The 25,271-nt window shown below is 49.6% G+C and overlaps 1 protein-coding gene across 1 annotated transcript in view; it reads right to left on the minus strand.

The window, feature by feature from the left end:
• Positions 1-23,232, minus strand: part of LIPC (lipase C, hepatic type) — a 34,531-nt gene extending 11,299 nt beyond the window's left edge. Inside the window, exon 1 of the mRNA XM_053273096.1 lies at positions 23,094-23,232. Coding sequence (XP_053129071.1) covers positions 23,094-23,175 — 82 coding nt within the window. The 5' untranslated portion in view covers positions 23,176-23,232. The remainder of the gene's footprint in view (positions 1-23,093) is intronic.
• Positions 23,233-25,271: the final 2,039 nt, after the last annotated feature.

Genomic DNA, 25,271 nt, shown 5'->3' on the forward strand with positions numbered 1-25,271 from the left:
AGGCAGGTCACGTGCCCTAGGTGCCACGGGGGGGGGGGGGCGCCACGCCAGTCCCTGCCACCCCCACCCCATTGCCCACCTGCCCAGCCCCAGGGGGGCCCCTCAGCCACTTGCCTCCAGCTCCAGCCCAGGATCCGCGCGGCCTAGATCGGAGCAGCCTGCCAACCGCAGAGCTCTCCTTCTCTCCCTGGCGCCTCTCAGCTGATCGGCGGGTGGGCAGTGGGGCTTCCAGAGAGGCCTCCTCCGAGTAGGCCTCCCTGAAGCCTGAACTCGAGTAGGCCCCAAGGGAGGCAGGAAGGAGGAGGCTGGCAGAGCTCCCTGCAGCAGACCGGACCAGCCAGCACAGCCTTTGCAAGGTAGGCTGTGGATTCCTCTTTGTGGTTGTTACCCCCCTATATAGGGATCTGCTTGCCATGGGGCTTTGCTATGGGGGGTGGGGCGAGACTGAGAAGTCTCTGAATATTTAATTTAAAACAGACTGGAAAATGTGCTGGCTTTAAAAACAAAAACTATCTAAAAAGGCCTGTAAGTGGCTTGTTTCATGTCAGAAAATTACAAAAACTTCTGGAACAAATATTTATTCATTCATTCATTCATTTATAAATGCACTTATGTTCAAGTTGTTTTGCAACCCAGAAGGTCTGAGTGAGAACTGTGAAGCAGGTATGGTGCTTTTATTTCATTTTTCTTGTGTGTGAACTGCTCCCCAATAACTCGCAGGGACTTCAGGGTCAATCTGTTCAACATGTGAATGCAGCACCTCCATAATTCCAGAGGAGATGTGTGTTAAAGGGCTTTAAAAGCCTCCTGTGAAAAACCTCCAGGAATCGAACTTGACTGAATTTGTTCACAATTCTGAGAAAACAGACATAGGCTCACCCAGCATGGTTGAAAGTCTCCTTTGCTAATCTGCAGCGAGGGGGCCATTTTAATAATTAGCATTGCTAGTGTGTTCTAGGCATTAAAAGTAGCACAAATATATAGTACTCAATGTATATCACTATATGCTGTGAAGTGTGCATGTGTGTATTCAGTGAAATGTATTTCCAGGCAGCATACGTATTTTGAAATATCAGAATTAAATCCTTGGGGGCCTGGGGTGTGTGGAGGCCCTGGACTTGGAGGGGCTGGGGGCCCATTTTAAAATCTCATCTTGGCCCATTCCAACCTTGCTCTGCCCCTGGCGGTCACTACACATGGGTTTCTGCACAACACCTGCACAGAAGAAACTTCCATGTAGAAAATGTGTCTCTTGTAAATTGACCGTGAATTTTCCATCCATGACTGGGATATTTGAGAGTTAGAGTCAAGAATAAAAGAACAGCCCACTGCTTGTGACAGGAAGGGGCAAATTACAATGATTTCCTAGTCTGGCAGGGGCTGGTTTTGGCCCTGGCAGAACTTGGCTGTCTGCTCCTGTTGCAAATTCCTCTGTCTAGTGTAGCAAACTAATGTATCCTCCTCCCTCTTGGTGTCAAAGTAAGCACTAGTGTGGTGAATGCACATATACCCCATCATGAGCCAACAGTCATCATAAGACAAAGGCTGGCAGGAATCATTCACTGGTTTATAGACCTCACCACCACCACCACCTTCTTCTTCCCCTATTTTGCTAGTGGCTATTTGGGCAGGTGATCCTTTAGGACAAAGTCATGTTTTTTAAAAAGAATGAGAGGAGACAGAGAAAATGACACTTGGAATCCTCGCATAACTCCTGACTGTTGTTCTAGGTCTTTTACAGAGATGGCTCATGTTTTCAGGTTTTGATCAACAACCATGTCTAGATGGTACAGTGTTCCTTTTAACAGGGATTTCCAGATATTGTTGACTACAAGTCCATCATTCCTGTTTGGACAGGGGCGCAATTTCAGTGCTTGCCCTAGGCACTATTTTCCCTAGTTACGCCTCTGGGGTTCATTGACTAATGGGATCTTCTCATTAGGTGTCCAAGTGCTGGGGGGGGGATAGTCACCAGCTTGCTTCTGGAAGGGCTCCTCTGCCTTTTAGAAGGTGCAAATGGGCACTTAGCCGGTGTGTTTTTCCCCTGGAAGCACTGAGATGAAGCAGGGATAAAAACTTCATCTGCTGGATTTCTGCCTGCCACAATGTTGTAAACCGCCCTGAGCCATTTTTGGAAGGGCAGTATAGAAACTGAATAAATAATCAATCTTCATCATCATTATACTGTAAAGTGAACTTTACGAAAGAGTGAATGGTGGCTGGCCAACGGGGACAGAGAGAGGGGCACTTTGGGGCAAAAAGGTGATGCCGGGAAATCTCTTCTCCACGTGGTCCTGCATTCTCCTTGCTGCATGCCCCACTGCATGGCCGCCTTGCTTGTGTGCTGCCAGGTTCCTGTGGAAATGCCTGAAAAGCCACCACTTCAGTGGAATATCTGCATGGTCGAGTTCGACGCAGGAGAGCGTCTTTGAGATTCTTTTGCCATGCAAAGAGGTGGAGGAGCTCTTCTGGCGAGAGGCGGCTGGCTTTATGCCGTGTGCTGGGCCCCTGGGCTGGCCCTCCTCCTGTGTGGGCTTGTGGCGCCAAATGAGAGGCTCAAGGTCCTTGGGGGGAACTGGAATGATTGTCCTCCTGGACGGCGGTTTTGTTTGTTGGATGGATTCTTCTTTTTTGTGAGCTGCTTTGAGCAAAGTGAGATTCTATAAAACAGGGATGGATGGGGAGAAAAGATCTGCCCTGGTATGAGGCATGGGGTTTATTTTCTAAATTTTTGACGCATACCCCCCCACACACCCCTCTGTTCCAAGGACAGCAGGCGGCCCCCATAGCCACACTCGCCCTGACAGCCATGCCCTGCAGCCATGCCCATGACTAGTCTGAACTAGTCCTAGGAGAGCTGGTCTGGTGGTAGCAAGCATGACTTGTCCCCTTAGCTAAGCAGGGTCCACCCTGGTTGCATTTGAATGGGAGACTTGATGTGTGAGCACTGTAAGAAATTCCCTTTCTTAGGGGATGGAGCCGCTCTGGGAAGAGCATCAGAAGGTTCCCAGTACCCTCCCTGGCAGCATCTCCAAGATCGGGCTGAGAGAGATTCCTGCCTGCAACCTTGGAGAAGCCGCTGCTAGTCTGGGTAGACAAGACTGAGCTAGATGGACCAAGGGTCTCACTCAGTCTATGGCAGCTTCCTATGGCCCTATGAACATTGCTTGTGACAACAGAGAGGGGCATGCCCATGCTGCTCATGTGTGTCCTCCTTTCTTGGCACATGCTTGCCTATTGAGTTGACTGACATCTTCTCTCTGCTAAAAGTGAGAAGCTCTTTGTTTCTTTCCCAGTGCAGCAGCAACTCCAATGATGCTCCACAAGTGTTTGGTATGCCAGCAGGGGCGTAACAAGGCTGGAGTGGGCCCAGAGACAAAATTTTAAAATGGGCCGCTCGCTGATACACACACACACACCACAATATATAGTCATGTGACTTGCCTCATGTGAATTGCCTCTGGGGGGCCCCTCGAGGCGTGGGGGGCCCCTGGCAGCTGCCTCCCCTTGCCTAATAGTAGTTATGCCCCTGTATGCCAGTTTCTCTTACTACTGCTGGAAATAGGGATTGCATTTAGGGTTTGCTCTGGGGTATCTCATCTGGATCATCTCCTGTAAATTGTCCTGTTTGTTCGTTTAGAGATGGCAGGTAAAGACCTTTTTGTTCACCCAAGCCTTTTAAATTTTGTTTTTCAGATTTGATCTGGTTTTTACTAATTCTAAAATGAGTTTTTAAGCTGTTTTGTATTGTATTTTTGTCTGTTATGGTTTAATGTGTTATGTGTTTTTAATGTATGTTTTAATCCTCTGTTGTGAGCTGCCCAGAGAACAATTTGTTGTGGGGTGTCTAACAAATATAGTTGTTTGTAATTATTATATTTATTTTATTTATTGTTTCCAAAGCCATCATGAGGGCATCTGGGAGCAGGGCCTACTCTAGATTAGATTCACTACATTAATCCATAAAAGAAGACGCCACATAAAGACACCCAGTGCTCTGGAATAGGAACATAGAAAGCCACCATATACTGGTCCATCTAGCTCAGTATTGTCTTCACAGACTGGCAGCGGCTTCTCCAAGGTTGCAGGCAGGAGTCTCTCTCAGCCCTCTCCTGGAGATGCTGCCAGGGAGGGAACTTGGAACCTAGATGCTCTTCCCAGAACGGCTCCATCCCCTGAGGGGAATCTCTTCCAGTGCTCACACATCAAGTCTCCCTTTTATTTTTATTTATTTATTATTTTTTACATTTATATCCCGCTCTTTCTCCAAGGAGCCCAGAGTGGTGTACTACATACTTGAGTTTCTCTTTCACAACAACCCTGTGAAGTAGGTTAGGCTGAGAGAGAAGTGACTGGCCCAGAGTCACCCAGCTAGTATCATGGCTGAATGGGGATTTGAACTCGGTTCTCCTGATCCTAGTCCAGCACTCTGACCACTACACCATGCTGGCTCTCTTTTGTATGCAACCAGAGCGGACCCTGCTTAGCTAAGGGGACAAGTCATGCTTGCTACCACCAGAACAGCTCTTAAGGGATTTCTCCACTATGTTGCTGGGTGGATGGGAGAATTCCCAACAAGTTCTCCCTAAATCATATGTTTGACCCAAATCATTTGCCTCTTAGGATGGGCTCAGGCCCTTTCAGGTATACACAATATGCAAAGCACGGCTCTTGGTAACCCCTCTGTTTTCAGAAGAACAACAAAGGATCCGCTGTGCAGGATCAGCCCAAAGGGCCAGGATCAGCTCAAAGGGCCATCTAGTCCACCATCTGCTTAAATGTATATGCTTGAGAGTGGATGACATTTTTCTGGGGCAAACTGGAAGCCAGAGGAGGGCTGCTTTGACCTGCCTTTTGGCAGGATAGCATTTGCAAAAAGGATTTCTTCATTTATTCCAAAGATCAAATCAAACAGAGTTTTTCACAACTCGAACAATTCTACAACCCCTAAAATTATTTCTAAGATTTCTGTCTTGCTTTAGAAAAAAATCCAAAATGGCATACATCTAAAGTAATTAAGAGCAATCATATTTTTAAAACAGCAACAAAAAAGATCAAGTCAATGCATGGTGGGAGGAAATGAAAAGTACTATCAAATCAACCACTGAAAATTAATGTTTAAAAATTAAAAACAAAATTACTGTTCATTAAAAACATTGGCAAATGAAAAGGTCTCAACCTTTACTCCCTAAAACTTAGCCACGAAGGCACCAGGCAGGCCTCTCTGAAGGTGAGCGGCACCTGGAGGGAGGTCTCAGGTGCAGACCTGAACACCTGGCCAGGTTCAGAGGGGAGTCGGTAGTCCTTCAGACACCTAGGTCCCAAGTTGTCCCGAAAGAGAGACTTAAAAAAAATCTGCACAGCATTACATGTCCCAGCAGGAATCTAGGAAACCCTTGAGAAGCTTTTCATCAGGTGAGTATTGATATTACAGGCACTGAATTAAGTGGGGTGACTGAAATCCATCCTTGCGGTGCCAAACCACGGCTTGCAGGGCTGAAGCCGCCCTCGTAATGTCAAGCTCTAGCAGAGTCCCACCCACACAGCTGATTAAATCTGGAGGTCTGGAGCTCTCCTGCTAGAGTAGGGCTTTAGACCTCCTTGAATAATAGAAACCCTGTTCCAATCGGAACTTCCTTATATTTCAGTTTTGTTAACCTATTATTAAGCCCTCAGTGACTGCTAAATGCATTGAAATGTGGGTGTCCAGGGCAGAAGAAAGCGACGCAGACTGTGTCATTTCCACCGGTGGGAAGTTGGCCCCTTTCCTGCTCAACGGCCTTTTTAATGTCTGTCACTGAAGGCTCAGCAGCAGCAGCCACTGCCTAAAGACAAGAAGGGGCAAGGCTGCCTTTTCCTTTCTGGCACCGTGGTCAGAATCCCTTTGCAGCCAGCAACCCCTTTTCACATCTTTCTTTTTCATTTTGCTGCAATATTGTGAACGACTCTGACAGCCTGTCCTTCATGTAATAAAGCCGAAGTATTTTTATTAGGTCTTTGGAATAAGCACACCACGGCATACATATTTCATTGGGCTCCGTTGCAATGCAGCCAGAAGGTTGCGGCAAAAGGTGGGGAGGGGGCTTCTCCTTGGGCAGAAGCTGGAGGGTTTTTTGCGGGGTGGTGATTTGGGACAATGCAAAAGAGAGGAGGCTGCCCGCAGGACCTGGGAGGAGGCTCCAGCATCCTGCCACATGGGTGATGCTATCTCAGAAAGCATGCCAGATGCACGGGGGCCTTGTTTCCAGCCCTGCTGCTGAGATCAGGCCAGGGCTGCAGGGAAGGGTCACAGCAACAAAGATGTCCCAAGCAGGGGGGAAAGAGGGAACTGCCAGGCATAACCGCAGAAGTCTGAGGAAGAAAGTTGCAGAGTCTCAAGGGGACCGTCCCAAGTTTGTCCCAAGGCAGGAGGAGCCTCAGCATCTGCCCAAGGTGAGCCCAGGGGCCCCAAGTTGAAACTCCACACCTGCACCACAAGGGGGCAGATGGACTGAGCAGGTCAGCCCCAAATGCTTTAAGTGTGGGGAAGAGGGGCTGCCCCAAGGCGAAGGCACAGGTGAACCTAGTGAGCACTAGGAGCCCAAAGCGGGCGGCAAACCCAAAGGGGCCCCCTCCTGGTTTTGATGTGGAGGTTATTCCACCCAAGAGGCGAGAGAGTGTTTGGGTCAATGGCCAGCAAGTCGCGGCATGGAGGGACTCTGGCGCTACAATGTCAGCCACTTGCCCCTTGCTTGTCAAGGCCCAGCCGCTGGCCCAGCCGCCCCAAGTGAGGCAGAAATGCTCCAGGTGAAGCTTCCTGTCCGGTGGGCAGGCTGGCAAGGGGAATGGGAGTTAGGGTTAGAGCAGCCATCAGCAGCAAGGCCGAGGAGTAACTTCCGGAAAGAGCAGGAGGCAGACCCAAGTTTGGCGCAACTGTGGGAGGAGGTGAGCCCCAACGCACCACTTCTCAGCAATAGCGCTGAGCTCCCCGATCGTCGACCAGAATGGGTTGCTGTCCCATGAGTATATCCCTAAAACTCACCAGGAGGGCTGCAAACCCCAGAGGCAACTTAGAGTGCCTAAGAGACTCCACTTGTGCATCTTAGAAGTGGCACATGCCCACCCAAATGGACACACAGGGGTGGGGGAAACCAAGAACAGAGTAAGGGAAAACCTGGACTCGACTGGCCTATGTGAAGTCATGTGAGGTTTGCCAGAAGGTGGGGGAGAGCCGGGGCAAAGGGCAGACACCTGTGCCACCTTTGTCTGGCCAGGGCACCACACTTCAGAGGGTGGCAAGAGATCTCCTGGGGCCTATCCAGCCCAAGACTCCTGGCGGTGGGAAACAGTCTATACTGACTCGAGTGGATGGTGCCGCTAGGTGGTGGCCGGAGGGGTTGCCCTGAGCCAGAAGGATGCAAAGACTGCTAGTCAGGCTCTGCTGGACATTTTTGCCAGGCTTGGTTGGCCGGAGGAAGTCCTGGCTGATGCAGGGGCCAAGTTCATACATGGGGTAATGAAGAAGCATTGGGGCACCTCACCCCTGTGTCCGGCCAAGTGGATCAGTGGGAGAGGCCCAAAGGACTTTGGGGGCCACGATCCAGAAGTTCATTAAGCAATGTTCCCGGGACTGGGACTTGAGCTGGCCACAGCGGTTGCATGCCTTCAGAGATGTGCCGCACCCGAGCCTAGGATGCTCTCCCTTTGAGCTAGTCCATGGGAGAGATGCCAGAGGGACTTCAGGACAGATGAGACTTCAGTGGGAGGGGAAGGAAGCCCCCCAGGGAGAAAATGTCTTGAACTCTGGGTCAAGCCCCAAAACATACTGAAAGAGACCCTGTCCCTTCTGCAGTACAAGCAGTGGGAAGCCCAACGGAGCAGAAGGCTTGGCATGGCCTACACACCAGGGAGCATGTATTTGATCCAGGAGACCTCAGGCCAGTTGGGACCAATAAACACAACATGGAGATGTGGGGGAGGGAGTGTCAAATGGCTTTATAGGTGTTAAAAGCAGCCCTCAGTTAAAAACCCCACCCTCCAAGTCCCAGACTTTAAAAGAACTGTCACTGAACACAGATGCTTCTGAGAGGGGCATTGGGGCAGAGATGATGCTATGGGGTCCAGACCAGGCCCCTCATATGGGTGTGGTCCTTAACCAAAAGCGGTCGGGTGGGGGAGAACCACTGGCTACAGGGAGCTCATCACAAGAAGAAGAAGAAGAACATCATGACAGGTGCTTTTTCATAGGGACCCTTTGAAGACTCCACTGGACCCTAAAGGACTCTTGGGGTGGGTGGAGGCAACAGGACAAGAGATTCAAATGTTATTTGGACATGGCATTGTTTATTACTGTTTCGTATGTATAGATAGTTACATTAGGAAATTAAGCTTTGAGTTCCCAACCCTTTTGAAACAGGAGCTGTCAACTCCTGTTTCCAGCCACCTGTCTCAATTTAAAGAGAAGGGGGGTGTAGTGATCAGCCACCCCTCCCCCTAAAGAGTTAACAGGGAGTGAACCCTTGTCTTGACTGACACACTAGTGAACTCCAGGACAGCCTATCAGTACACCAGGTGGGTGGGGCCTAAAGAACGGTTGTGGAGAATTCTGGGAACAAGAAGGGCAGGTCTTTCTTAGAGGAGAGGAGGATATGCGGCCATGAAGGATGGCTGCAGGAAAATGACTCTGCGGATCCTTGAAAGATAGGAGGGCAGAAAGCTTGAATTCGCAACCAGAGTTTGGTATATCTAAGAAAACTAGAAGCCTCAGACAGAAGCAGTCTGTAGTAATTGAATAAAACTGTTTTTAAATTTTTTCTTTCTTTTTACAAGCCTCTCTGAGTTGGTTTTTAACTCAGGAAAGGTGGGGGTGAAGGGGGACTTCTCTGGTGCAAGCATGTCCGCAGACATTCAGCAGCTATCAGTTTTCTCACCACGTGTTGGCTTGCACGTGGAAGATTTGTCCAAGAGTTTTTTTCCCCTGAGTTGTTCCACCCGAAGCCCAGAGAGTTTCTGTAGACCAAGGGGCGGCCTTGAACCTACCAATAATACAGAAGGGTTTTAGGAGAAGCCTCACCAGAAAGCTCAGCAGGGATAATTCAGCATTTCTTTCCCCTCACGTGGGCTTGCTCTGAGACAAAGGCTTTAATGCACTACAGCAACCTTCATTGATTTATTGGTGCAATTAATAAATGAAAGCTTTTAATTTACAGCAGGAGGCTGTGGAAGGGAACACATTGCTATGAAAGGGCTCAACAATGACTGCAATTAATCAATGCAATTAATCAACTAACTCTGGGCGATTTGCAGGGAGCCCACTTGTTCTCAGCTCCCAGTTTTCTGAGTTCCTTTTGCCTCTTTCCTTTGCTTCCACTGGACATGTTTGCTTTAGACTCCATGATTCATTGTGTGTTTTTGTACTAGTCAGTCTGGCTGGAAACCTGGAGCTTAAATGAGGCAAAGGGAGGCCTGTAGCCCTGGCTTCATTTGCCAGAGGGACGTCCAAGCCCTTGGCTGAAGGAGGCCCCCACCGGATTTCTCTTAGCATCCCAGGGAAATGGCCAGGCTTGTGTGCATTTTCTGGTTCTTAATTTTTGCTGGGCTAAAATACCAACAAACCTCCAATCTGCTCTCTTTCCAGGAAAACCACTCATGGAAGGGCTGCCTCAAGTTAGACCAAGGATGAATGCAGGCTCTTAATCACCTGTGTCTGATCTGTCTCACCCTTTACGGTTCTATTTTTGCTGCTGAGTCCTTTTGGCTAAATGCATCCGCTTAATCTTTTGGTGAAAGCCTGTCCCAGTTTCCCCACAGACATTGCAGGTGCAGGGCAGGAGCTGGGGCTCGGGGCTGTGGGGGTGGGAGGGTGGGGGCGGCATTTCCAAGGTACTTTCAAAGGTCTGAGTAAATTTCTGATGTCTCGCCTTCAGTGCTGCTTTGCTGCGGGTACCACATTCCACAGCTTTTGGGCGTGATAATTGGAGCTAATAATAGTTTCTGTGACCTGCCACGGCCTCAAAAGCCTGCAGGAAATTGCTGGCTGCTTGCAGGATGTGCCAGTCTGAAGGGATGGTCCCAGGGATGGTAGGAATTAATGGTAAAAGAAGGGGCTTGTCTGGAGTGTAGGGAGGGATCTGCCAAAAAGGCCTTTAATAATAATCTGCTAAAGACAAACGTTTGATGTTTGGGTCTGCAGTGCTATTTTGCCTTGTCAGCTTTAATTGTTGGAACACAAATCTTTCTTGGCTAAAGCGCTTCTGTTTACGGCTTGGACTATTTAGTGTGAGGTTCCCCCCCCCTCCACCAATTAGTTCACATAAATATTGTTTAATTGCATTTCTGTTTGGCTGCTTCATTGATGTACTCTGCCTCGAGGGCACTTATAAAGGTGGAGAAGAGGATAAATCAGTTGAAGATACATCAGGACAAGTATATCACCTAGACTAGGCAACTTAGGCTTGATGTGGCCCTGGCTGCAGAAGCCCCTCAGGTCGAGGAGGGCATGGACAGTTCAGGAGGGTGAGTCAGTACGAGAATGGGATCCACCCCCTCCACTGGACAACAGGAGGTGCCCTTGCCTTTCTCCTCACTCCAAAGGACCCATCTGAGGACTAGCCTGCCTGGGGGGAGGCAGGCATCTGCTGATACAACAGCCTCACATCTCCTAGCGGCACACAGCCCTAAGGAACTCTCCAAAGTACTGATCCTGCCCAGGGAGCTGGCCTTGGTCCTGTTCCTCTGCCAGTTTCCTGAGCCAATCTGGTCCCCTTCCACTGCTGACCTCAGACTCCTGGAACCCAGCAAACTCCTGTCTGGAGCAAGATAGGCTTTAATTTCAGGAAGTGTCCCAAGAGCAACACAGGTATATGTTGTTCAGAGTACACAGAATGTAGAACGTTGTGAAAGGGGTGTGTGTGTGGCATTTTTTTGAAAGTAGGCATATTTTCCCCAAACGCTGGCAACTGAAATGTGATTAGCTCCATCTTGAAAGGATTCATCCTAAAAACCATCTTAAAACATTTCAGAGAATAATGCTCCCCCCACCCCACTTTTTAAAGAATGCGTCACTGGATGTTTTTAGTGTCAAGGAAAGCTGCAAATGGATGAGTTGAAAAACACAGATGTGAACATTTTGCTCTAATTGACCCTGGGGTTGTTAATAATTAATAATAAGCAGTGTCTATATAGCACTTTGGAGGGGTCAGGCAACATTATCCAACATTATCTCCGCCATTCTTGCAATTGTGTGGCTGAGGCTAGTCACTGTACTTCCCCTCTGGGGCTGCTGCAGGTGGGGCAGGGGTTGGCGGAGGTGTTCGAAGTCTGAGATGAGATTTGCCCAGGAAGTGGAGGGCTTCCCTCAGCCCACAGAGCAGCCAAGGACTGGGGGGTCATGGCGTTGCTCCTCAAGATTATCAATTGGGGCCGGCCTTTGCCAGATTGGCTTTTTTAAAGCCAAATTTTGAGTTACGGCCCATTTGACTCATGAGTATACCCCTCAGGTTCTGGCACTGCTACAGGCACATGCGAGAGCCCCCTTGCTGAAATTCAGCAACTCTGTACAGTGGCCAGTGCCGGGAATGCCGACCCCCAATGCCTGGACATCTAGCATGAATGGGAAGTTGAGCTCTCAAGGTGTGAGACTGATGGGGGTTCTCATGCTTTGGCTCCCCAGCATGGTGATTGTGCCTTCAGGCCTGGACTTGGAATGCCACTCCACCAATGGGTTTTCTTGCATATTAATTGAATTATTTGGGCACTTGCAATATGTGTCACCTTGTTAGCTCTCACTTGCTGATTAATACAAGTTAATTAAGTGTGTATGTGTGTGTGATCTGAATGGGGGTTAACCCACATCTTTTCCAGTGCTATCAGCTCAAGGGCTTTATAACTGTTTAAGTGATAGCACGTTCAGCTGTTTTTACCACCTTGGCTGTGATGATATCGTCTATAGATCACATTTCTTTTTATTTGCAAACTTTCAAGCCCCCTTTATATAGCTTTTCAGCGGTGAGTCAAGCAAAGGCTTTTTTTTTAAAAAGTACTGTTTGGGAGGTATTTGAGCAAGCAGGATTGCAAACACCAATGGCTGGCGATCAAGCAACTCCAGAGCAGCACCAGTGGCTGATTATTCTGGTTAATAAATGCCCCAGTGTGGAAATGCCATTGAGTCTGAATGCTGGGACTCCTTGACTCAAAAGATGGTGTTGCTGATTTTGGCTGACATTGAATGATGTGTTCTGAGCAAAGAGAAACGGTTGGGAGACCCTTTTTTTTTTTTTTTTTTTTGCAAGCAACTTTTCCTCGTCCCTCTTTTCATGTGCAGTTCAGGGGGCTGTTCAGAGGAGCTCTCCTCCTGGGGGCTGGGGATACACGACAACTCGGTGGTGCAGGCCCCAGCTGCAGAGTATGTCGTGCCTCTGACCTTCCTCCTTAGCAATGTGCTCTTGGGGCTCAGGGGCTTCCTTCGGCTTCATGCCTCGAAAAGCTAGCAATGTGTGCTCCGAAAAGGCACATTTCTGGCAGGTGCACAGTTAGGGGCTCCCTCGCCTTTGGGGCACCAAATATGGCAGACTGGTTGTTGTGTAAAAGGGGAACGTGGGCCAAGGCCTGTGATTAGAAGCAGCAGTGGAAACGCACAGCTAGGCAGAGCTGCTTGTGATCACACTGTGCTTGCAACAGGAACTATAAGCACACCGAGGGGGTTCACCCCCCATCCAGAGATCTCTGATGGAGACAGGGACACGCTTGGGACACCCCTCGCTGCATAACAAGGAGCGCTGCCTGTGTGCTTCCCGCCCTGCAAACCCTTACATGTTCTGGCTGAAGGCTTGGCTCTGCCTACCATATTGACTGGCAGTAAGCTCTCCTCTGCTAATTTGAAAGCAACACGAGCATTTTTCTTCTGGGTAAAGACACAGCAAAGAACCACAATTCCACTACAGTATATTCTCAACCATTTCGAATACGCCTCAGCAGCTGTCATGATAAAAACGGCAGGCCTGTGCACTGCAAGGCACCTTAGCAGCCATGCACACACGCAGCCCTTGCGTGGATGGACCCTGAAGGCAAGGGGCAGCCACACACCACCCTCCCACTTGGAGGAGATTTAAGTTCTAGCCACCCCGCAGGGGGACCTGAACCCTGAAGAATGACAGCTCACACTAACAAAGCGTTTCCCAGAGCGAAAACAGGGGCCGTGATTTACCAGGAACGAGCATAGATGCAAAGCACATTTCTGGACACGGTAGCAAATTGAACTGTTCTCTACAAACATATCTCTGTGTCTGACAAATATCTCTCTTTGTCGTTATTTAAGGGATTGTCACTATAAAACTCAGTGCTTAGTATCCGCCACGATTCTCGGGGAACCAGGGGCGCAGCTAGGGGAGAGGGCGCCCTTGTTCACCGACCTCTCTCTCCAGCAGCCCCTGGGAGTGAGAGAGATCATGAAGAAGATAGGGAGGGGTGGAGTGGGGGCCCTCAGGAGCTCGGGGTTCTTTGAACCCATCATCTGCTCAGTTTCAGCTACCCCCCTGCAGGGAACACACATTGCTGAAGGCACCAAGAATCCCTGGCTCTTATGAACCCTGCCACTGCTCCCTTCCACACACATGCCTGTGTCCATGGGACACAGCCCTCCCTCTCTGCTATGCGGGGATGCCAACACCCACCTGCCTTACAGGGCTGTTGCAAGAATTACAACAGGAGAGAGAGAGAGACCTTTCAACAGGGCCAGCTCCAGCTCACGATTGGCTGTCTTTGGCACCGCCCCCTCTTCCACTAACCACACCCTTTCCTCATTGGCTCCTCCTAGCTGACTCACCCTTTCCTCTAAGCACGCCCTTATGGGGCCCCTCCCTGTCTAAACACAGAGGGAGCCTTCTCCAACAGGACTCTTATCATTTCTGACAATGCAAAAAGATCTCACAATGCTTTAAAAAGAGCCACTACGGCACTCTCTTTGGACCATCCTAACGACTAACAGAGCAGTGTATGAAGTGTTGTGGAGTCTCCGTTTACATCCCACTTCTGACTGATTGCGGAACGACGCGTCGTACATTAGCAGCACTCTAGAGCTCAACTGTGGAAGCAGCCAAAGAGTAACGCACCTCAGATGTGTAAAGACCGGAAACGGGTTGCGGTGTAGAGGACCTGTGCTCATGTGATGTAATGATGAAGCAATGATGCATCGCTCCTGTGCTCTGCGTGGGGACTTCCACAGGAGAGGTGCTTGGCACATGGGGCCCGGTGCCTGTCCAAGCCATGCGCCACCATCAGGCCCACCTCCCACTTGGCAGCAGGCTGTAATGGTGCCCCAGATTGGGGGCCCTCTTACCCCCGAGAGCACTGCAGAAGTGGAAGGCAAGAGGGAGATGCTTTGGGAGGCCTTAATTCAGGAAGGGGCCAGCTCTTCTTTACTGCTAAGTGGTTGCCATGAAATCCCGCGATTCACAATTAACCAGGGTGTCTACTTCACCCATGTTCAGTTAGTGTTTCTCCTTTGCAAGTTCTGGAATAATTGAATTTAGAGTCTGAAGAGCAGGGGAGAAATTAACTCCCTCGATTCATAATTAACTAGGGTGAATATTTCAGACACTCTAGCTGGTATTTCTTATTTGCAGAGTTTGGAATAATTGAATGTGGAGGTTGAAGGCCAGGCAGGAAAGTACCGAATGGCAAATTCAGCCGCGATAATTTAATTCGGCAGCCCATCTTGCTTGCACAAGAGCAGGAGGATGTGATGGCTTCACCACTGTCTGGGTTTGGAGACCTTCCACTCTTCAAATCTCAGCAGAACCCTCTGCTACAAAGATGTTATGGAAGCAAACCAAGTCATCATCTGCATATAACCTGAGCCCCCCAGGCTGTGGGTAGAAGTTCATATTCAAAAGCTCTTTGGTTTTAATCACACGAGGCTGAGTACATCTTCAAACAAATTACATTAATCAGGATACCAGCTTGGGCTGTGGTCCAAGGTTACATTATCAGACTGCTCTTTAGCATGACTGTTTGTTTTCAGTTTTTATCAGTCCTCCAGTGAAGTAAAGAGCTAGCTCCTTCTACTGCGGCTTAAGAAAGGACTTGCATTGCATTGCATTGCACTTTGATGTTGTTCAATTAACTGTGATGTGCTTTGGATAGTTGATTGTGTCTGCTGAAGCATTATTCAAAGTACAGAAATGACAATGGCTGGGCTCTGGGTCTACAGGAAATCTCCTCCATTTGGCCTGTCCCGTGAGAGGAGTGCCCCAGGGAGGGTGGATCCATCCAGAGTTGCGGTATATGAAGCCAGACAGCTCTTGCATCTTGCTCAGGGTCCTCTCCTCTGAATGGCAGCTGCTCGCGGGGGTTTCCAAGGGGTCTTTTCGAGCCCCACCTGGAGACACTGCCAGGGATTGAAGAACCTGAGACCTCGTGCAGGCCGAGTGGGGCTTTTCCCACTAAGCTACGGCCACATTCCCAACACAGAAATGCAGCCCCTCCTTCCTCCGGCATCTCAGCCCTCGGCGGCGGCGGCTTCTTCGTGCTCAGTTGGGTCTCCTCTCGGTGAAACACCCGTCGGCTGAATTTGGCTGGCCACATTTCCAGTCGTGGGCATTTCAATGGGATGCAAGGCTAGCAGAAGACGGGGGTGAGCAGCTGCTGGTGCACAATGGCTTTGGCCCGGCTGGAATGGCCGAGTGACACAATCAGGCACTTTGTGTGGCTCACCCCAGGAATCCAGGCAGGTGCCCCACTTCAGGGTTAAAAAGCTAACCTGTTGGATAACAAGAGTAGCTCCTCCTGATGAGCCGGCAGCTGGGGGGTTGGGGGCAAACGAGGAGCAGCTGTTTCTGGCTCCCGGTCGGTCGTTCTTTCCCCTTCCGCCCTGGCATGAACGAGAGCTGTGCTGCCTGCCGGCTGGCCATGGTCAAGGATTCTTGCATGGGTAACCGTGCAGCTCTACCTGATGAATGTCCAGCCTACATATTTCCCACTTTGCAGATGAGTGGGAGATGAGGTTGAGAGAGAGCCACTGCTTTGAGCTCACAGCAGGGCGGGATTTGAACGGGGGACCTGGTGGTTCCCAGCTGCCTCTGGGCTATTCTCTGGCAGAGCAGAGGACCAACCCTTTTGGCACGGGGGAGAGAGCAAAGGCACATTCCATAGCTGCCAGCACAGGCCGCTCTGAGTGAGATGATGGCCTCCCCCCCACCCCACCCCACCTCATGCATGCCCCTCCCTCCCTCCCCCATGTGTCTGCTGCTCCCTCTGGCCCTCAGCATTGCCCTGCACTGAGCAATGTCCCATTGCAGCTGCTGGGTCATTGCATGTGACTGGGGAGGGCGAGGGATCTCCTCTGGCTGCAGGGGGGGGGGATTGGCTCATTTGCTCAGCCTACCTCTTTTCATCTTGCACCAGCAGAAAATAATCTCTCTGCAGCCCTTGCCAAGAGGCTGGACTTGCTCAGCCGGCCTTGGCAGGCCTCGTGGAGAGCTGGGCCCTTCTGTTCCTCCGGCCAGTGAATGCCAGGAAATCCTGACTATGCTGCTCAGAAAGGGCTGGGGGAGCAGCTTGCCTGCTGCCAAGGACGGGCTCCTGCTCTGTCAGAAAGGCTGAGGAACAAGGGACAGCCCCCCTCGGAAAGGCCGCCTTCTTAGCCTTCTTAAGCCAGTTCCTGGCTCTTTGGAGCAAATCCAGCAGAAGCCTGCCTTGTGGGGAGTTGGAGCCTTCCCAGAGAGCAAGCTTTCCTGCCAGATTTCGGCAAGGCTTTACTTCAAGTTTGAAGTTGCTAAAAAAAACTGATGCAAAAAGTGGATTTTTAAATTTTTTTTTTACCCTGCATATAAATCGGGCTACATGCGTGAAGTGCTCCCCGAGAGCTTGCAGGGACTTCGGAGTAAATTTGGCAGATATATGAACACACTTTCTCCGTTCTGGAGGAGATGTGAGCTAAAAGCCGGGTGTGAAACACTCCCGTGTGGCCACAGGCAAGAACTGAAACCAGCCTCTTGTAGTTCCCCTTGACATAAGAACATAACAGCCCTGCTGGATCAGGCCCAAGGAGGCCCATCCAGCCCCACATCCTGCCTTACGCAGCGGCCAGCCAGGGGCATCGGGGAAGCCCAAAGCGGGGTGGTGGGCAGCAGCGGGGGGAGGGGGAGGACAACCCCTCCCCCGTAGACATTCCCTAGCACCACTGCACATCCCCTAAATTTGAGCAGCGTTTTCCATTTGTTGGCTGGGTGTGTTTTTATTGGTGGTACATGGTAAATTGCCCTGGGCAGATGATGTTTGGAAAAGTACTCTGCCCACACACACACCCCAACACGCACACACGCACAAAACCCCTTTTAAGAAATGAATACATTAACATTAAAAGAAATCTACAACTGATGCAAAATATTTGCACCCAACATGTCCCCTGAGCCAGCCACGTTGAAATAAATGCAAGGAGATGCCCTGGAGGGGAGCCGAGGTGGCTTCTTTTCTGGATGCAGTCTGGAGAGGGAGAGTGCCGTTGCCACTGGGGATTATGGGAGTTGTAGTCAACAACATCTGGGAAGCAACATCTGTTGCACGGAACACTGGTCCCAATCCAGATCAGGCCCCAAAACAAAAACCCATATACATGATGGGGCTGAATGATGATGTGCTTAGAGCCACGCCTGATGTGGCCCTAAGGGCAACAGAGCAGCAGATAAGCGGATCCGGCGTATGGGGTGTTCCCAGCAGGAGGTTCTCCTGCACAAGCCCCTCTGAAATGAACAGAAGCTGCCCAAGAGCAAGACTCCAGATGGACCTGGTCTCTCTTCTCTGTATTGTGGAAGATGAATTCCGGTTCTGGAGTGTCATTCTGGAAGCAAGAGAGGACTCACTCGGCCCCCTCAGAAATGCTGCAGACAAAGATAGGGGACCTCCTCCTCTTGAGGGTGATGTGATATTCATTCATTCATTCATTCGATTTCCATACCGCCCTTCAAAAAATGGCTCAGGGTGGTTTACATCAAAGCAGAACAATTAAAATCAATTAGCAATTAAAAACAGATTATAAAACAATTAAGAGTTAAAACTTTCAAAACAGTTTAAAAACCCTGGAAAACCAGGTTACAGCAAATTAAAAACATTTACAACAAATTAAAAACCCTGGAAGGCCAGGCCAAACAGACAGGTTTTGAGGGCTCCCCTGAAGGCCAATAATGAATTCAAATTACGGATTAACATCAGAAGAGCCCTGCTAGATAAGGCCCAAGGAAGCCCATCTAGTCCAGCACCTGACCTTGTTTCCCACCATGGCCCACCTGATGCCTCTGGGACCCCACAGGCAAGAGGCAAGGGTATGCCCCCTCTCCTGTTGTTGCTCCCCTGTACCTGGTGTTTGGAGGCACCTTGCCTCTGAGACTGGAGGTGGCCTATAGCCATCAAGACCAGTAACCACGGATAGCCCTGTCCTCCATGGATCTGTCTAAGCCTCACTTAAAGCCATCCAAGCTGGTGGCCAGCACCACATCCCATGGCAGAGAAATCAAGGGAGTGATTATGGGCTGTGTGAAGAATAAGTTGGAACCAAAGAACGAGGGAGCTTGGAGTTCTCCTAGTCCAACTCTCAGCTTAGTGCTGGTAACTGACCCCGTATCCCTGACAGCTGCCCCTTCCAGCCTCTGTTTGAAAACCTCCTCCGGTGATTCCTGGTTTGGGTGTTGTGGGAAGAGGAGGAAGCCTTTCCTCTGTCTGCAAGATCCTTTCTGAGATGCACTGACCAGAACTGCACACAGTATTCCAAACATGCTTGATTCGTACAAGGACATGATCATCATCATCTTGGCCGTTTTCGTTTTGATCCCTTTCCTACTGATCCCAAGCAGGAAGCGTGCCTTTTTCACAGCTGCCGCACACAGAATATCTACCATACACACCAGGGTGCTTTCCAGACTAGCTGCTCATCAGCAGCAAAATGCTTCTGTTCGGGCAAGTAGCATTCAAAACATAAACATCAGGGGAGGCAGTCTCACGGCAACTAACAACCCGGGAAAAAGAAACTTTTTCACTCCGGATTTACGACGTCCTAGCTCTATATTGCAGTGATTAAATTTGAAACAAGGCATAGGAAATGTGAACTGTACCCTGCTGTCCGCATAGGGACTGCAGTGTCATGATGCAGGTAGTGTAGAAAGAAGCAGACCTCCAAGATACGTCCTGACCCCGTTGTAGGGTCTAGTGTGGAAAGCGCTCAGAAGCGACTTGTTCTAATGAGCCGGGTAGCATTTGCAGAGGAGGTCTGGCTGCCCCTCCTTCCAGGAGCTCCTCTGATTCCTCTTTCTCCCTCTCTCTCTCCACATTACTATGTACAACAGTTGTTTGTGTGTGTGTGTGTGTGTGTGTGTTGTGGTGGTGGGGATTCCCCCTGTACATGCTTCAGCCCAGTCTTTGTTCCACCCTGAAATGAGTTCCTCAAAGGTTGCCATGCAGGCCTGCTGGAGGTTTAGTTGCGTGATTTCTGATTATTAGAGCATATTGGCGATTGCTATTGATATGTAGAGTTGTAGCTTGATTAGTGACTAGGAGGTGGTAGGCCAATGTTTTTCTGCTTCTGCCCGGAAATGTTTTGCTGCTGTTAAGTGGTGATAAGTGGTAAACAGGTAGTGGTCAATAGTCAGATTTCAACATGGAGGCAGAAAAAGAGATAAACACAGACATCCTGCTCATTGACGTAATATGCATAACAAAACTGGGGAGAAAAGTGAAATGCGTAAGCAGGGGAAATCCAACCAGTAAGCAGTAAACAACTAGGGTCATTGAGGATATAAAAATAAGTGTATTGGATTGTTCAGGCTCCTCAGACTTCACTAAAGTCTGGGCACATTCGGCTGGCTGAATATCCCTGTTTTGCTACTGACTGCTCCGGATTGTGTTGGGTTCTGAAATGAAGCCTTGCAGAACAAGTAAGAAATGTCTCATCATTTCTTGGGAGTTCTGGGAGTAGCTTGCCAGTCAAACCTCCTCACTACCCTGTGACTACAACAAGAAGTCTAGCCTGACTCAGATTTATCTTCTGAAAGTTTGGTGCTTTTACCTGAGCGAAGGTCAAGCTCCGTGTGAACCATCAACTGAAGATCTTGAATCAAACTAAAATACTCTTCCAGGCCCCAAACTCTCCCTTCTGTTGTTTTTCTTTGCATCCCCCCTCCCCGCTCCGAAAACAAACATTGCATTTTTAATAATTGTGTCGAGCGACTTCATTCCAATTAACCATTGCGAAAGTGAGTGCAGAACCTGACAGAAGGCGGCCCGGCCCGTTGCTAAGCAAACACCGTTGAGCAGAGCAATGCCTGTTGGAGAGAAAAGCTGGCTTGAAGGTTTGCATCCAACGTCCTCCTCATTAAATGCTCTTGGCGTGTGCTGGGGGATGAGAGAGGCGTGCCATCTCTGGCTGCTTGCGTCATGGTGACTGATGGGGGCTCATTCATGCAGCCGGACCTTGCAGCAGCAGCAGGAGGCCCACTGACCTGCGGGGGCTGAGCGATCCCGCAAGCGTCCTGCTGCCTGGGTGTATTGCTAGCAAGGGAGGGGAAGGTGCAGCCCGAACGAAGCTGGCTAGTAAGAGGAATGTGGCATTTTGCAACTGGCTTTCAAGAAGCTGCCTGGGCGCTTTCCAGACTAGCTGCTCAACAGCAGCAAATGCTTTCGACACCCTGCTGTCTGCGTAGGGACTGCAGTGGCACAATGCAGGAAGTGTGGAAGCACACTTCCGAGATCCGACGTGACCCTGTTGCAGGCTCTCATCTGGAAAGCGCCCGAGGTGGATTACGCTTTTTGCAGCCCATAGGCAACCAAATATTTGCCACCCTGGCTTGAGGGGCTGAACAGCTATACTTGTAAAAGGGAATCCGGCAAGGAGGGATGCCATCGATGCCAGATGGTTCTCCGCCCACTAAGAGAGTAAGAGAGTCACCTCCTGGTGTAGCGAACAGGACCTGGTTCCCCGCTCTGTTGACATGTGCTTTGGCCATCACAGTGTCTGTACGTATTAAGATGTCCTTTCCCCGGACTAGAGGTGTGAAGGCTAGTAGGGCCATGCAAATGGCTCTCAGCTCGGGCCAGTTCATGTCGTGCTTCCTTTCTTCCGGGGTGTGGGCTTCACACTATGCCCTCCCTCAGTGTTCTTAAAAAACAAAACTGCATCTTTTTAATCTGCTGCTTATATGGGGTAGGTGCTCTGTTGTTTCTGTTAATAACTTTTAATTTGAAACTTTTAAAATGTGGTTTTAGTTTGGTCTTTTAACTTGTTTAACTTTATTGTTTTATTTTACATTGTATATGTGGTGTTGATGTTGGGAGCTGTCCCAAGCAAGAGAGTACTGGAGGGGTGGGGTATACATATTGTTATTATTAATAACAATAACAACAACAACAATAATGTTGTGCTGCTTACGTTGCAGCCATTGGCCGTTATGAACAGGTACTCTCTGGGCTTAATGCAATGATAGAAAATATCATCAAAACTTTTGCTGTGGAAAACAGTGGTCCCTCTAATTTTTTTTAATCTGTGTGCAGAATGAGTTTTGTTCTGGGCTGGAGTATGAAGGCAGTGTGTGCACACCTGCATTCGGAGTGGGGCCTTCCTGATTCAACCTGAGCGGGATCTAAAATTAACTTGAGTGGACATCAGAAAACTTTGAGCACACACACGTGTGTACGCCTTAGACAGAACAGTGTGTGGAAGGGAGAAGGCATGCCTGAGGAAGAGGTGGTTCATGAGGGCTAGGTGCTTAGCTTTCTCTTTAGATTGTGAACCCCTTTGGGACAGGGAACCATCTTTTCATCTTCTTTGCTTTGAGAACTTTTTTAAAACGCAGGATATAAACATCATCCTACTAACAACCAACAGCGGCTTGTCCTAACAAACTGGGGGGTGAGGAGCACTGGCTGAGGCTAAACCCAGGCAGCTCTTCCTGATGAATGGCCAGCCTGCAGGCAGCGCAGCTCTCATTAATGCAGGGATAGAGCGGGATGGGAGAAATAGGCATAACTGGATTCCTGGGAACCAGCGGCACCTGCTCCTCACTGGGTGCCCCCCCACCCCGTTAGCCAGCCATTGCTGCTGACATTAAAGAATTGGAAACTCTTTGCAGGTGAGGCAGAGAGAGAGAGAGAGAGAGAGAGAGAGAGAGAGAGAGAGAGAGAGAGAGATCCCACCATCTGGCTGTGGCAGGCTCTCTCCTGGGACTCCCACCTGGGAGCACCTATTCTGTTTACGTCAGGGTTCCAGGGGGAAAGAATCGTCTTTCCCCAAGCTTTGAACTAGACAGAATTTTGCTGCCATGGCTAGACTAGATTTTCTTAATGCATTTGTTTTTACTGGTGTTTCTGCTTCATTCTTTGTATCCCAGATGTTCTGCTTTTATGGCTTTTTTATTGCCAAAAAATTTAAAATAAATCTAAGGGTTTTACTTTTTTTGGTTGTTGTTTTTTGGTAAGCCGCCTCAGAAGCTTTTGTGCTGAAAGGCATTCAATGCTGCATGCTTGGAAAAACAGCCTCCTGAGACAGATCAATGAAAGTTTTATTTTATTTTCTAGATCTGATGCAATCAGTCCAGCCTGCAGCCTCCCTCTTTTATGAGCGGTTTGCACACCACAATATTTTGAAAGTGTCTTTGGTTCAAAGGGCATTCTTCTCCACCCCGGAGGCAATGTGCAGCATTACCTCAGGCAACTCAAAAGAGAGAATACGAGACCTTAGATGTGACTTACTTAAATACCAAAGAGACCTTTGTTAGTAGAAAGCTGTCCCGGGTTCCTTAAATATCTCTCTTTCTCACAGCAGATCACAAACTCCTTTGAGTCCAAAATTCGTTTTCAGGGACGTGCAATTTAACCATCGGCAAAAGTGCTGCCCAAGAAGTCAGCGTGCCCGAGGGCTGCTCTCTCAGCCTTTTAAATTTCCACTCCCTGCCACAATTTGGCTCCAGAGGTGATGGCCATGGTTGTGGGCTGAATCCATGACTGAGAGGACCATCTGCCTGTGTTTTCAAAGCCTGTTGGGTTCTTCAGAAACGGCTGCCAGCCAACCACCAGAGCACCACACCGCTGCCTCATCCCCCAAAGGCAAGATACAACTCAGAGTGACTGCTCACCTTTCTTCTTCTTTCCATTCGGGCTCCCATGAGCAACAACACAGAGAAGCAGCAGAAGCAAGAGGGTTGGGAATCTCCTCATCTTTGGCCTTTCCACACACAAAACAGAGGGCAGTCCCAGCTGGCGAAGGCAGCAAAAGGCAAGAAAGACCCTTCTGATAATCAATACACAGTGAGGACTAGCAGCCCGTTAATGATTAACCGTTAAAATAGAGTCCAGTGTCTTTCACTTTGTGCCCCCAAAGAAATGTCAGCTCAGTCTGACTTTGCCAGTTTTTTTTTTAAAAGTCTGAGCAGAACCCCCAGACCTAAATGGAGCTAGATGTTTCCCCTGTTCAGTTTTGCACACACCCAAATTAGGCGGCGCCCTTTATTTTAGGAAATACTGCTGAAGGTCGTAAGGAGTTTGCTTGATTTTGGCTGCCCTCAGCTGGAACGTATTGCAAAATGGCTAAAAGAAATGAAGACTCCCTTATTTCTCATACCGAGATGATGCTGAGAGAGAGATTGTATGGAGTGGATTCTTGAAGGCATCTCATGTGTCTTCAACCTTGGGTCCCAAGATGATGTTGGACTACAAAGGCCAAAGGTCATTGTGGCTGAGGATGATGGGAATTGTAGTACATAACACCTGGGGACCGAAGGTTGAGAACCCCTGAAGTACATATTTCAGAGTTTTGCTGAGGTTGGGGTTCCACAGTGAAGGATGCCAGTTCGCTAGTGGTGAACAGAGATTTTAATGCAGACGACCATCAGGGAAAGTCTCCCATAGACTTTGCCACAGGAGTAACACACTTTTTAAAAAGTTGCCAGCAATACAGGGAGGGCCTCTTGCTCCAAAAGGCACCTGGATGTATCTTGCACTGAGACACGGCACTTCTGCACAACTGCACAAACATTCCGTTCCACTGAAGGTGTAATGTTGCACAGTATGCTGGCCAGAAAGAAGAAGGGGGGGGGGAGGATCAGATGAACATTCGCCCCCCGCACTCCAAGGCCTCTCAGAGTCTTAGAGGCTCTGCGCCTGTCCTGTAAACACCTTACTAGGGTTAAGCACACCTGTTGCACTGGCGGAAAGAAGGAAGGTCGATTGGGTGAAGCCAGAAGGTCAGATCTTCCACATTCTCAGATCGACTAGCAATGGAGCAAGCTGCTTCAGCCAAGGCTGGGAAGGCATCATTCTGGAGAGCAGACGGAGACCCCGCACAGGCCTCCCATGTGCCAGAGTTCATGTGGCGATAAGGCTGAGGCTCTGAGTGGGGAAAAGTGGCTTTGGGGAGCTTACGAAGCGGAAGTGAAGCTGCAGAGCCGGGCAGCAAGAGGCTGATACTCCAAGGACGACTCCAGATAAGACGGTTGCACAACCAAAGGCGAAGAAAATGTAGAGCCAGGCCATCAGGAAACGGCCTTTTGGCACTAGTGGCTGGTCCTAACGAGCGAGGGGTGGGGCTGCTCAGGGAGGCAGCTGGGGGACCTCCTCTCTCTCCCTCTTCCTGCCCCGCCTGAGCGTTGTGCTGTCTGCAGGCTGGCTATTCATCAGGTAGAGCTGCACAGTTAACCAGATGGCCAGCCTGCAGGCCAGCTTGCATGCAGCACGCTGGCTCTGCACCTTCCTTATGGGGCAGGAAGAGAGAGGCAGGAGCCACCCCAGCTGCCCCCTTGGGTGCCCCCCTCCCCACCTGGCACACTAGAACCAGCTGCTACTGGCTTTTGGACCACATGCTAGATGACCAGCATTTAGAAATATGACATGATGGTGGAAGATCCTTGTGCTGTGTTCTCTCACTTCAGTTAGAATCTTGCATGTAGACATCATCCAACATAGCATAAGAACTAGAAGTAGTAGAAGAACTGAGAAAGTGAGCAAAACTCCATCACATCTTTTATCTTCCATAGTTTCGCTGTTTGTGTATTTTTATTGCTGCCCTTCATAGCCCGTCTCTCTTTCATGATGCAGCACAAAGCAGGACGCTGGGCATTCTGCCCCCAAGTCCATCCCTCTGGAGGAGGGGGCCTCACCATCCATTCCTCTGCACACCTCAGGACCTACATGGGAGCAGCAATGGACCACATAGTGCCTGCCTGAGGGTTTCAGTTGGGCTTCCAAAGGAGACAGTCCTCATCGATCCTGACTCGAGTGCTCTGAGTTCTCATTTCCTTGGGGTCATAGTGGAAAAC

This window comes from Hemicordylus capensis, chromosome 10 (assembly GCF_027244095.1).
Source record: "Hemicordylus capensis ecotype Gifberg chromosome 10, rHemCap1.1.pri, whole genome shotgun sequence".
In the NCBI taxonomy this organism is placed as follows: domain Eukaryota; kingdom Metazoa; phylum Chordata; class Lepidosauria; order Squamata; family Cordylidae; genus Hemicordylus; species Hemicordylus capensis.